The sequence below is a fragment of the Microtus pennsylvanicus genome, chromosome 2 (assembly GCF_037038515.1).
Source record: "Microtus pennsylvanicus isolate mMicPen1 chromosome 2, mMicPen1.hap1, whole genome shotgun sequence".
NCBI classification, from domain to species: domain Eukaryota; kingdom Metazoa; phylum Chordata; class Mammalia; order Rodentia; family Cricetidae; genus Microtus; species Microtus pennsylvanicus.
In genome coordinates this window covers 31,798,702-31,812,635 of record NC_134580.1, presented here as the reverse complement: position 1 = coordinate 31,812,635, position 13,934 = coordinate 31,798,702, and the positions used below count along the sequence as shown (strand labels likewise).

Sequence of the window (13,934 nt, the reverse complement as noted above, 5' to 3'; positions counted from 1 at the left end):
CTACTAAGGTCGGGAACACGACAAGGGTGTCCACCCTCTCCAGACTATTCAATATAGAACCTCAGCTACAGCAAATAGCTGAAGGAGATCAAGGGGATATAAATTGGAAAGGAAGAAGTTAAAGGATCTGCATTTGAAGATATATTACAGTACACATGAGTGACCATGAGTGTCCACCGGGAAACTCCTTCAGATGACGCACACTGTCAGCAGACAGCTGGATACAAGATTAACTCACAGATCATAACATTCCCAGGTACAAATGACAAACTGACAGAGAGAGAAATCAGGAAAACAACACACCTCAAAATAGCCTCAAGTAGCACAAAATACATAAAGCTCTAACCCAGCAAGTAAAAGACTTGTATGGTAAGAGGTTTAAATTATTGAAGAAGATAACAGGACGGTGGAGAGATCTCCCATGCTCATGGGACGGTACCATTGATAAAGTGAGAGAGGCCATCCTACCCAAAAAGCAATCTACAGACTCGATGCAATTCGACCAATAACCCAACACAATTCTTCAAAGATTGTATCAGAAAAACTTTCAGCTTCATATGGAACCAGGAAAAAGAGAGAGAGAGAAAAGGAGGAATGAGCATCACTGGCAGACTTGAGCAGATCTTGTTGAGATTCCTGATTTGAGTGATACCAGTTTACAGAAGATGGGGCAGACACGGTGGCCTGGTAAAGGCAGTGCCAGGTGCAATCAAGGAGAAAAGCAGCAGCTGAAACACTAAGCAAGACATTAGTCTGGATTCTTTAACAAACACGTGATTAGGAGAGGGGCCACAGTGATGGCTCAGCTTTGTGGAGGACCTCACTGTCTGCTCTTGTGGAGGACCTGGGTTCAAGTCCTGGCTCTCACAATCTTCTGGGGACTGACTCACTCTTTTGGCCTCAAGGGGAAAGAGGCACAGAAGGGGTTCACAGACATTCCTTCAGTCAAAAAGCCAATACATATTCTTTTTTAAGTTATAGGAGGAAAAAATTATGGGATAATTATAAATTCTTTTAAACTATTTAAGATCCTTGACCTATATAAAAATGATTTCAATGTATTTACAAATTTGAATTACCAAATATCTAAAAATCATACTAGGAAGTTATTAGTAAAATCAATCGTTTCTGTGTGATATTTATCTTATTTTTGAATAGAAATATTATCTTGAATATAACCACGTGTAACACATGTGTCTGGTGCCCTCAGAGGTCAAAAGATGGCATAACACTGGGACTGAGTTATGGAAGGTTATGAATGGTTGTTTCCCACCACGTGGATGCTGGGGCATAAAGTCAGGTCCTCTACAGGAGCAGTAAGTGCCATTCATTGAGAGACATCTTTACAGATCCTAGAATAATATAACATATACAAACATACATATATATGACATATGATCATTTTCTACAAATGTACAAAAGACCGACTTAGATATAAAATTGAATTAATACTGAGGAAATCATAATATTTTTGAGATCAGCTATCAAATATAGGGATGCTAGGTAAACTGAGGGAAACAAGAAAGCAATAATAAAGCAAAAAGCCCAGATATGAACTTATTTTATTTTATTAGACAGTGGGACAAATATGTGGCAGACTTTTCTTTGTTTGAAATGGGATCTAAAAAAGAACAGGTTCATAGTCCTAATCCCTGAAAGTCACTGATGATCTTTCTGTTGCCATAAGACATGAGTTGGTTTCAGGTATCCCCATGGGAGAGAGGAGCAGCCAGGGAAGAGGGCTGTCAGCACATTCAGCAGGACCTGCAGACACAAGGAATCAGTGACTAACTGAGACACAGTGAATGAAGAACCGATTTACTGTACTCAGATGAAGTCAAAACGAGAGGCTGGAGCATTTTCCCTGACTAAAGGAAGCCAAAACTGCAAGCTCAATATTTCATAACATCTTTGAATGATTTAGGTGTTACCTCACTGCGGGTAAAGCCCTGCCCTTCCCACTATACAAGCTCACCTTCGGGACCGAGCCCAGCACATCCACACTATATATAAGCAGCTTCCCAGAGCCCATCACGCTCATTCGCTCAGCTCTGCCCTGTCCCTCTCCACTTCTCAGACTTCTAACTCCAGGAACCATGTCTACCAAAACCACCATCAGAAGTCAAACCAGCCACCGTGGCTTCAGTGCCGGCTCAGCCAGAGTGCCTGGGCTGAACCGCTCTGGCTTCAGCAGTGTGTCTGTGTGCCGCTCCCGGGGTAGCGGTGGCTCTGGGGCAGTGTGTGGAGGAGCTGGCTTTGGCAGCAGAAGCCTCTATGGTGTGGGGAGCTCCAAGAGGATCTCCATCGGAGGGGGCAGCTGTGGCATTGGTGGAGGCTATGGCAGCCGAGTTGGAGGAGGCTTTGGCTTTGGAGGAGGAGCCGGCAGTGGCTTTGGCTTTGCTGGTGGAGCTGGTAGTGGTTTTGGCTTCGGTGGTGGAGCTGGCTTTGGTGGTGGCTATGGGGGTTCTGGTTTCCCCGTGTGCCCCCCTGGAGGCATCCAAGAGGTCACCATCAACCAGAGCCTCCTCACCCCTCTCAACCTACAAGTCGACCCCACCATCCAGCGGGTGAGGACTGAGGAGCGCGAGCAGATCAAGACCCTCAACAACAAGTTTGCCTCCTTCATCGACAAGGTGAGACGTGGTTGTGTCCAGGGCAGATAAGTGGGTGTAAAATCCGGAGTGAATGCCAAGGACAGCGGTGGAGGGAAGATGCTCAATGGCTTTCATTTCCATTGTCTCTAGGTGACTCTATCCTGACATTGTCCACTCTGCAGTTTAGATAGCAGCTGATAATCAGGGTCAGATTTCCTCTCCTCCAGAAGGGACCCCATCAGGGTGTCTGATTCCAGTGCACTGAGATAAGCCCAGGCCTCACATCACAGAGGACTGAACTGAGGCAGGAGTCTCTACAGGGCAGTTTGGAGCCATCATGGTCACACTAAACTTCGCCACACTCCAGCATGTCACTGCTAGGCTGCCTGTGCCCTTCCTGAGAGCCCTGCCTTTCTCAGAGGGATGGTGTTGGGAGCTCTGCTCTGGATTGTGCCTGTAGAAGTTGAGGCAGACAGCCTGAGACAGCAGTCACATTGTGAAGGGATCACAGCAGAATGAAATTCAAACTTCTCTCGTTTGGTGCCTCCAGGTGCGCTTCCTGGAGCAGCAGAACAAGGTCCTGGACACCAAGTGGGCCCTGCTGCAGGAGCAGGGCACCAAGACCGTGAGGCAGAACTTGGAGCCTTTGTTTGAGCAGTACATCAGCAACCTCAGAAGGCAGCTGGACAGCATCACTGGAGAGAGGGGCCGCCTGGATGCAGAGCTGAGGAGCATGCAGGAGACAGTGGAGGACTACAAGAACAAGTGAGTTAAAAAAGGAACACAGTTTGCCAAGTTCATGGTAATGACGACCCAAAACTAGACATGGACTCCAGGAATTAAAATAGTGAAATGAGAAAGTTTAGTCAAACAGCCGTAGACAAACACCATGGAGGGCAATAGGAACCTAGGAAGAAAAAAAATGGAGTAAAACATTCAATCATACAAAATATTCATCAGTGGTGTGATTTGGTTATATTGCCATTATAGAAACGGGGGGGGGGTCACAGATTACATTTGAGGCCATCTACCTGCTGACTACAATGAGCGGAACCCTTCCTCTTGTAGATATGAAGACGAAATCAACAAGCGCACAGCAGCAGAGAATGAATTTGTGACCCTGAAGAAGGTGAGCTGACTGAGTTTCTCTGCTGATGGAGAGGAATGGCTTTGCATGTCTGGTTTAGTGGAGAGCATGGTTGCCAGGGAGGCAGAGCAGACATTGCTGTGCAAGAGAAATAACCCAATTCCATGTTGTTGACTCTTTCGTCAGGATGTAGATGCTGCCTACATGAATAAGGTTGAACTGCAAGCTAAGACAGACAGTCTGACAGATGAGATCAACTTCCTGAGAGTTCTCTATGATGCAGTAAGTCACCTCTCTCTCTCTTTCTCAGTCTATCTCTTTGTCCTCCAGCTTCCAATCTGCCCCATTCACTTTATTTCCCCTGTGCACAGCGAGAGTGTGGTGTTGGTAACATCTGTAATCCTTATATCCAAAGCTGATGTTGCCTCTCTGTTCTGTAGGAACTGTCTCAGATGCAAACTCACATCTCAGACACATCTGTGGTCCTCTCCATGGACAACAACCGCAGCCTGGATCTGGACAGCATCATTGCTGAGGTCAAGGCCCAATATGAGGAGATTGCTCAGAGGAGCCGTGCTGAAGCAGAGTCTTGGTACCAGACCAAAGTGAGTATTTAGGGGGAGCCGGATGAAGAAAAACCGGGACCCAATGAATTCCGTAAAATGCTAATTTCCTCAGAGGTTAGAGGTCTACCAAGGAGAAACTGGGATCTCATAAGAGCAAAAGGACCTTGCACTTGCGTTGTACAGTGAAGCCGTAGTCTACCGTCCAAAAGAACCCAGAAGAAGAGGGAAAGTTGCCATAAATGGGGTCTATAGTCCCTGAGCTTGAGCTCTTCTGGGAATATAGGACCTCATGAGGTCTCACAGAACATTTTCATTCCCAAGAGAAGTATGTAGTCCATGCTCTCCCACAGCTTCTCCTGAGGAAAAGTCATTGCACCAAGGGTAGCACAGTCCAGTTAGAAGTGAAATACATTTTTCTTGTAAAAACTCACATAAATTTTCTATTTTCCATTGATCTTCAGTACGAGGAGCTGCAGGTCACAGCAGGCAGACACGGAGACGACCTGCGCAACACCAAGCAGGAGATCGCTGAGATCAACCGCATGATCCAGAGGCTGAGATCTGAGATCGACCACGTCAAGAAGCAGGTAGCACAGACCAAAAGCATCACAGGATGCTGTCTTCATTTTCTGTGCTCCAGCCTCCTGCTCACTGGGAGCGAAGATCTCGGGCTGGCCGGGTGGTGGTGACACATGCCTTTAATCCAGCACTTGGGAAGTAGAGGAATGTAATTCACTGTGAGTTCGAGGCCAGCCTGGTTTACAAGACGTACTTCCAGAACACCTAGGGCTGTTACACAGAAAAACCTTGTCTTAAAAAACAAACAAACAAATGAAGAAACCAAGAAGACCATGGGATCATCCGCTGGAAAGAACCACAATACAAGTTTGTTTTTCTTTCTTTCTCTGCCCAGTGTGCCAACCTTCAGGCTGCCATTGCTGAAGCTGAGCAGCGTGGGGAGAATGCCCTCAAGGATGCCAGGGGCAAGTTGGAAGGGCTGGAAGATGCCCTGCAGAAGGCCAAGCAGGACATGGCCAGGCTGCTGAAGGAGTACCAGGAGCTCATGAATGTCAAGCTGGCCCTTGATGTGGAGATCGCCACCTACAGGAAGCTGCTGGAAGGAGAGGAGTGCAGGTGAGTGCTCCCCCTCCTCCATGATGCCAGGCATGAGCACAGCATGAGGGACCACTTGCTGTGGACACAATGCCTCCCTTCAGGGACCACTCTACCAGGGATTCTCTGTGACCTGTCACCACACTGAGGGTTCACGGGGACTGAGGTCATGGCTCCCTATGTCTCACCTTCTCATCTGCTCTGTTCCTATTCTAGGCTGAATGGTGAAGGCGTTGGACCCGTCAACATCTGTAAGTACACTGCTTGCTGCCTCCCCTTCCCCTGCCTTGTGCCTGACTCTCTGGACAGAGCGGGCTCACAGTGTCCGCTGTCCCCTCTTCCTCTTCACAGCTGTGGTGCAGTCCACCATGTCCAGCGGCTATGGCAGTGCAGGTGGTGCCAGCAGCAGCTTGGGCCTGGGAGGAGGCAGCAGCTACTCCTACAGCAGCAGCCATGGCCTTGGAGGTGGCTTCAGTTCTGGCAGTGGCAGAGGCCTCAGTGGTGGCCTGAGCTCCTCTGGTGGCAGCTCTTCCACCATCAAGTACACCACCACCTCCTCCTCCAGCAGGAAGAGCTACCGGCACTGAAGTCCCTGTCGCCTGAGCTTGTCTGCTCCCCAGAGGCTCTGGCAGAGCCCTGTGCTCGGGTGCTGTCCCTGCTGCCTTCCTCCCTCTGCTCCCCGGCTAGGGCTGAGAAGCTGAGTTCCTGTTGCTCCCCTCTGTCCTCTCCCTCAGGTCCCCATACTCATCTTCTCATTGTCATCCTCTGACCTCACATCACGCATCGTCCACGTTTGGTGCTGCAAGCTGTAGTTAGGTTTCCAGACTCTGCCTCCTGACTCTGTCCCTGAGGCTGCCTGAGAAAGGGTCTCTCTGCCCCTTTCCTTCTGGAAATCGTTGTCTGGGTCCTACTCACCTAAACAGGAGCTTCCAGTGGCCTGAGAAAACCCCAACTTCTATGTTGTGAACCTCCCTGGCAGTAACTGTGATCACACACGTCAATAGTCCTGTGATGTACTGAGTCTGTGCTCATGTGATGTTTCTCTGTTCTTTGCTTTCTTGTAATAAAGCTAAATAAAGCATGTTTATAAAATAATGGCTTCTCCCACGTGTATTTTTGTAATACATTGTTTTCTATAGAGACTCTGCAACTTTGTTAGATAAGACACGCCAGTCATTCTTATTGTTTGTGGATCTCATGTGAGCATAGAGTGTTATTTGAGAAAATCTACTCCTCATGTCTACCTCATCCATTCCTCCTTTATCTCTTCCCAGTTTTTCCTCTTCATCATCTTGTGCTGCCTCTTGCTTTCTTTGTTTTCCCCCAATGAGTTCACTCGGTGTTGCCTGGAGGTGCAGGGTATAGTAGAGTCTAATGGACATGACACCTTTCAGGGGCCACATTCCTATGAAGATTACCCTTTCTAATGATTGTCATCAAAATCCAAAACCTCTCAGCAAGATGTCACTATGAGGAAGCTCTTCCCTGGTCCATGCTAGGCTTTGCACTGGCTTCCTCTCGTGAGAGTTTTCTGCATGTAGTCACAGCTACTGCGATGTGTTGTGTACAAAGGTCCTGCTATGTCCACTTTCACTGCTAATGTTCACTACCCCTGGTTCCTACAATCTTCCCTTCCTGTTCTGCAATGTCCCTGAGCCGTGGCCTGTGTGGAGGTGTGATACATCTGTCCATTTAGAGCTGAACATTTCACGGTCTCTTATCTCTGCCTGATGATCAGTTGTGGTGTCTCTGTTAATCATCATCTACTGTAAAAAGAAGTTTTTCTGATTCATCTTGAAACATACACTAGTAATTGGTATAAAGATGTGAACTTAATGGATATCGTATTACTATGTGCAATTAACAGAATAACTATATTATTTCTTCCCCTGGGGCCTAAGACTAAGGCACCTGGTTTGAGTTCATTTAAGCACCAGGAATGAGTTCTGACTTGTGGATTGGGCCTTAGATGCAATCAGATCGTGGATGGTTATTCTCATAACATTAGTGCCACTATTGCCCCATTGGCCAGCTCAGTCCTTACTGTAACTCACAGGGCTAACAGCAGGTTAAGGCTGTGAATACTTTCCCTTGTGATAGACTTTGTAGTGCTATGAAATCTATCCAGTAGGGACAAAGTTTCTGGATCCATGCAAGCTCGATTCTCCAGTGCTTTAGATTCTGTGTGGTTATCTTCACATAGTATTACCATCAAGTTCTGCAGGATAGCCAAGAGCAAAGTTATTTGCCTATAATATTTCAGAAGGCACACTGACCTACAGCTCAAAAGAAATAAGCCATACCTTGCACTAGTAATTTTATTTGATACCCTGTAAAGTTGGAGTGATACATTGTCTCTCTGTTATAGAGTACACCGTTTAACTCCTTTTATAAGTGCATATGGATGTATTTCGGGTGGCTTTAACAATAGAAGGCTTCAATATGGCATATTCAAGATCTTTACCCTTGGTTGTCTCTTCCCATAATACTCCTGTTTTACCCTCACATCCTCTGCCCCCTTTAACCCTTCCTCTTCCATTACTCTTCTTTCCCAATCCATTCGACCTTTATTATGTCCCTCCTTCGCTTGAAGCCCTTCTGTGACTCCTTTTTGTCTTTCTGCATTTTATGCCAACTCTAATTTAAATATCCACATCTAAAGATTCATCTCTGGGAGAGGAATATGTTGCAGTTGTCTTTTTGGGTCTGGATTACCTCATAAAAAGGATCTCTAGAAAGTCCTCTGTGTCAAAATGTTTATTTAGATTATACTACAAAAAAATTTAAAAATCACAAAACACCAAGTTTCACACAAGGAAAAATCAATATTCAGGATCACTGAAACACTCTGAAAGAAATAGAGTCACCAAGACACATGCTTCAAAGGAGAAGTCTACTGCAACTTAGAAACATCTGTGGGAAGAGTCAGGGCTTAAAGGACAGGATTTATCCTCAAGGGATACAAGGATGAAGAACGTGGGATCTTGCAAGTAAGGTGACAGGATCCTGACAAGTTTGGCCAACAGGAAATCCAATCCAAGAAAAGTAGAAAACAGCCCAGGGCTCCAACCCTGGCTTTCCAGGCAGGAGCAGCCAAACTCAAAAGCACAAAGGAAGCCAGGTAGCCATGGAAAAACTGACTGGCAGATTTAAACAAAGGAGAAGCCGATGGTTCTCACAAGCCTTAACCCATCAAGGGATCCAGTGTAAGAGTCACTCCTCTGCATGCCCGGCTGGCTTTGAAGAAATCCACTTTGCCAGCTGTACTAGCTGGTTCTGTGTGTCAACTTGACACAAGCTAGAGTCATCAGAGAAGAAAGAGCCTCAGTTGAGAAAATGCCTCCATGAGCCTCAGTTGAGAAGATGCCTCTATGAGATCAGCGGTCAGGCATTTTCTTATTTAGTGATTTATGGGAGAGGACCCAGCCCATCCCTGGGCTACTGGTCCTGGTTTGCATAAAAGACAGATTGAAGAAGTCATGAGCAGCAAGGCAGTACAGACCCCTCCTCTACTCTGCATCAGCTCCTGCCTCCAGGATCCTTCCCTGTTTTGTTTCTGTTCAGACTTCTTTAGTGATGAACAACAATCTGGAAGTGTAACCTGGATAAACCTTTTCCTCCCCTCTTGTCTTTTTGTCATGGTGTTTCATTGTAGCAATAGAAACCACTCCCACATCTCAGAGTGCCAGAGCTGGGCATCATTTTAAGATGGCAGCTCAGTTATTAATTCAGTTACTGTGGATACCTGAAAGCAAGGGACCTAGAAACAGTCTCCACTAGGAGGGGGCAATGAGAGGCATTTTTGGAGAGGAGGAGACTTAGTCAGGGACCCAAGGAGAAATGCAAGTGTTGGGTACTTTTGTTTTGAAGGGTGTGGTCGTCAGTGGTTTCTTTCCCACCGTGAGAAAGCAGACCTGTCACCTGAGGATTTGCAGAGCCCAAAGCCAACACCCTGCACAAGAACGTCAGGAACAAAGAGAAGGTCAAGGCGATACTACAAGCAGATAGCAAGAAAGAAAAAATGAATGAGCATGACCACACTGCTCAGACACATTCAACAGACCAAACATACACATCCGTGGAAAGCAGGAGGGAGCTGAGCTAAAAACTGAAGGCACAGACAACTATGCAATGACATTTTAGCAAAACACCCTAAATATAAGACAAAATATTGATATCCAAACACAGGAGACATTTAGAATCCCAAATAAATATGCTCAGAAATGAAAATTTCCAAGTCATTTTCTAGTTTAATTGTCATGGCTATAGAACAAAGGAACAATATTAAAAGCTGTGGAGGAAAATCACTAACTCATACTAGCAAACTCATTAGAATGATGTCTAAAATCCAACAAAGCGTGGAACCATAATGTGCACACCCACCACCATACAGACTCACACATGTGCTTTATGTACATATGTGCATACTCAAATTTTGTATGCACGTATAAGCTGTTTAATATATGCATATATATGTTTTTTGAAGTATGTTCTCAATGTATCCCAGGCTGAGCTGGCAATTGATATGTAACAGAATGTCTTTGACAGGATTCTGATCCTCCTGCCTCCACTTCCGGGGTGCTGGAGTTACAGATTGTGTAGCATGGCGCCTGTCTAGAATGTCACATTGAAACCCCTAGAAATAAACAGCTGCCAACGGAAGTCCTTCTTCCCAGAAAGGTTAGCTTTCACGACTGGTGGAGGATTACAGGCACTCTAAGACAAACACATCCTGAAGCAGGTCAGAGCCCTTAGGCCAACATCCAGGAGGATACGTAAAGGAATTGAACACAAAGAGAATAAGACAATCACCAACACAAGAGCTCAGAAAACAATGAACATCATGAAAGGAAACATGAGCACATGAGAAAAAGGAAAAGGATCAAACATGTTCAGGAAGTCAGTAGACCCTAAAAATGAACAAAGAGTTTCAAAGAAGAAAAAATAAGATTGAGTCAGTCAGCAAAGGAACAGCAAATATTGGAATCAGTAACCACGAATCAATAATGACCCTGATTATAAATCGTCCGAATGCTCCATTTATTTTTAAAAAGAGTAATTGGTTTGAAAACCAGGGTTTAGAGAAATGATGGCTCAGTCACTAAAAATGTATTCTGCTCTTTCAGACCGGAAGTTCTGGTCCCAGCACTCAGTGACCCCTGACCCTACCAGCTCTGCACTCACATCCACAGACCTCCCGCGTGCGTGTATTTCATTAAAAGGAATATTCCAGGGAGTTGCAACCCACCCTAGCAAAAATGGCTGTCATCTAGAAAGTGAACACCAGCAGTGCCAGTGAGAACAACAGGGAAAAGGGGCCCTGCAGTCTGGCTGGCAGCGCCTCTGCTGTGGACCTCAGTGTGGCTGTTCCTCAGAAACCTGACAATGGGCCGAGCATATGATCCAGGCATACACAGTCAGCATATCAGAGACACCTGCACATTCATGTATATTTTGAATTATACATATAGGCAAGGTATGGACTCAGTCTAGATGTCCATCAGCTGATGAACAGATGAACTGTGGGTGTTGGGGTGTAGTTAACCACGAGGAAATAAATTACAACATTTGATAAGAGAACAGATGGAACTAGAGAGCTTTATGGGAAGTGAAGTAAACCAGACACAGAAAGACAATTATTCCATGCTTTCTTACATACGTGTAATACATGTATACATTCATACATGCCCATAAATGCACGTGAGCATGCATGCATGTGTGTGTATGAGACAGACACAGAGATATCAGTTCCCAATACCTAGAAACACATTTTGCCTCAAGCCACTGGGAGCCACACCTAGCAGGATCCCAGAAGAATTCCTTAACAGGTTAGACACAGTCACCACACCCTCCTAAGAGGCAGAGAAGGCAGAAACCAAGGAGCAAACAGCCACTCAACAAAGGCAAGACCTAGCATTATCATCATCCCAAACCAAGATGCCTAATGACAGCCCCAAAATGCAGTCAACATCAGCCATGACAATATGTCTCCACTAGAGCCCAGGAATCCTACCAGAGTAAGCCCTGAGAATTGAAACATGGCTTAGGCACAAGGCAGAGACCTTAAACAGCCTTTGTGGATATGACAGAAGTCAAAGGGGGAATGACTCAACCCTTGAAGAAACCTATGGAGATACAAACACAAGGAGAAGGAGATCAATAAAACAGCTCAAGACCTGAAAGGGGAAAGAGAATCAGCAAAGGAAACCCAAGTTGAGGAAACCTGAGAATAAAAAATTTTGGAAATCAGACAGTAACCTCAGAGGCAAGCCTCACCAACAAAATACAAAGACGGAAGAGAGAATCTCAGGCATTGAAGACTTGAGAGAAAAAATGGAAAATATTTAGAATCCTGGTATGGTTCGTTCAGGAAACATATGACGCTATGTAAAGACCAAATCTATGAGAGGTAGGAACAGAGGAAGGAGAAGAAAGTCAGGTCAAAGGCACAGAAATCATTTCAAAAATTTGTAAATATAGGACAGTGAGCCTATAATTCGCTATCCTAGAGAAGCTAAATAAGAAGATGAACCCAAAGAAAAACATATAGTTATCCCCCTGGATATTGGAAGTAGTCAAGATTGCTGGGCAAAAATTTGGGAACTGGGGGGTGGGGTGGGATGGGGGAAAGGGGAGATGGGGAGAGAAAAGTGAGAAGGGGAGTTTAGGGAGAACTTGGGGGAATGGGATGGTTGGGATAATGGAAGGTTGGATACGGGAGCAGGGAAGTATATATCTTAATTAAGGGAGCCATTTTAGGGTTGGCAAGAGCCTTGACTCTAGAGGGGTTCCCAGGGGTTTAAAGAGATGTACCCAGCTAGGTCCTTGGGCAGCTGAGGAGAGAGAGCCTGAAATGGCCCGATCCTATAGCCATACTAACGAATATCTTGCATATCACCATAGAACCTTCATCTGGCGATGGATGGAGATAGAGACAGAGACACACATTGGAGCAATGGACTGAGCTCCCAAGGTCCAAATGAGGAGCAGAAGGAGGGAGAACATGAGCAAGGAAGTCAAGACCACAAGGGGGGCACCCACCCACTGAGACGGTGGGACTGATCTATTAGGATATCACCAAGGCCAGCTGGACTGGGACTGAAAAATGCATGGGATAAAACCGGACTCACTGAATATGGTGGACAATGAGGGTTGCTGAGAAGCCAAGGACAATGGCACTGAGTTTTGACCCTACTGCATATACTGGCTTTGTGGGATCCTAGCTTGTTTGGATGCTCACTTTCCTAGACCTGGATGGTGGGGGAAGACCATGGATTGCCCACAGGGCAGGGAACCCTGACTGCTCTTTGGACTGGAGAGGGAGGGGGAGGGGAGTGGGGTGTGCGGGGTGGGGGGAGGGGGAGGAAAAAGGGAGGCGGGGAGGAGGCAGAAATTTTTAATTAAAAAAAATTTAATAAAAAAAATTTGTAGAAAAAAATATCACTAACCTGAAGAAGGAGATGCCTACCACAAGAAGAATACAAAACAGTAAACAGAATAGATCAGAAAGGAAATTACTCTCAGCATATAATAATCAAAACACTAAACATACAAAACAAGGAAAGAATATTGAAAGCTGCGAGGGAATAAGAGCAAGCAACATGTAAGGGCAGATTTACGAGAATCACACCCGACTTCTCGATGGAGACTGTAAGAGGCAGAAGGGCCTGAACAGATTTCTACACCCCTAAGAGACCACAGCCCAGGCTAACATACCCAGCAAGACTTCCAATCACAACAAATGGACAAAGTAAGGTACTTCATGATAAAACCAAATTGAAGCAATACCTATCAACAAATCAAGCCCTACAGAAGGCACTAGAAGGCAAACTCCAATATAAAGAGTTTAACTACATCCCCAAAAAATCACAGGGAATAATCTTAAGCTGGCAAATCAAAAGAGGGGAGACACACAAACACACACACACACACTCACACACACACACATCCCACACCACAAGTAACACACACAGCCAAATAACATGAATCAAAACCTCACTACCCATGGATAGCTCTCAACATCAAATCCCCAATAAAGGACACTGAATAAATGCAGAAACAGGCTCCATCCTTCGGCTGCATCAGAGAAACACACTTTAATATGGAGGACAGACGTCACCTCAGGGTACAGAGATGGAAAAAAGTATTCTTATTAAATGGACACAAAAAACAAGCTAATGTAGCCATTTTAATGTATTGCAAAACAGGTTTTAAACCAAGACAAGTCAGAAGAGATAAGGAAGGCTGCAACATATTCATTAAAGGAAAAGTCCACCGGAGGACGTTGCAATTCTTTTTCCAAAAGTACCACATTTTATTCCACTTGTGTGTGAATGCCCAGGTTAGGACAATTCACAGGATGGAAAATGGGTAGTTTACATGCATGGGAAACAAAGGGCATCTAGGAGAAACTTCTAACCAGTTTGAGGCTTTTTTTGGAAATCATAGAAATATCCTGTGATTAGATACAAGTTTGTCATTTAACAACACCCTATACTCTTTACAGAGGAGAATTCTATTCTATGTGTACACTAATTTATGCTACTAAAAGCCACTAAATGTCTAGCTAGAGGA

The 13,934-nt window shown here is 45.3% G+C and overlaps 1 protein-coding gene across 2 annotated transcripts; it reads left to right on the top strand.

The window, feature by feature from the left end:
- The first annotated feature begins 2,096 nt into the window (after nt 1-2,096).
- Nucleotides 2,097-5,947, top strand: LOC142844772 (keratin, type II cytoskeletal 6A). Of its 2 annotated transcripts, XM_075963579.1 has the most exons (10): nt 2,097-2,322; nt 2,359-2,633; nt 3,145-3,359; nt 3,663-3,723; nt 3,868-3,963; nt 4,122-4,286; nt 4,709-4,834; nt 5,161-5,381; nt 5,577-5,611; nt 5,712-5,947. In XM_075963579.1, exons 1-10 carry the CDS (start codon nt 2,097-2,099, stop codon nt 5,945-5,947), a joined length of 1,656 nt encoding a protein of 551 aa, XP_075819694.1. The 2 variants fall into 2 exon arrangements, with proteins under 2 accessions (XP_075819694.1, XP_075819693.1); XM_075963578.1 differs by having other exon boundaries at nt 2,097-2,633.
- Nucleotides 5,948-13,934: the final 7,987 nt, after the last annotated feature.

Excerpts from the sequence above, each read along its gene's own strand:
- LOC142844772 (XM_075963578.1), top strand. The coding sequence starts at position 2,097 with ATGTCTACCAAAACCACCATCAGAAGTCAAACCAGCCACCGTGGCTTC. Across the intron at positions 2,634-3,144 it reads TTGCCTCCTTCATCGACAAG|GTGCGCTTCCTGGAGCAGCA; the intron begins GTGAGACGTGGT and ends TGGTGCCTCCAG. Across the intron at positions 4,287-4,708 it reads AGTCTTGGTACCAGACCAAA|TACGAGGAGCTGCAGGTCAC; the intron begins GTGAGTATTTAG and ends ATTGATCTTCAG.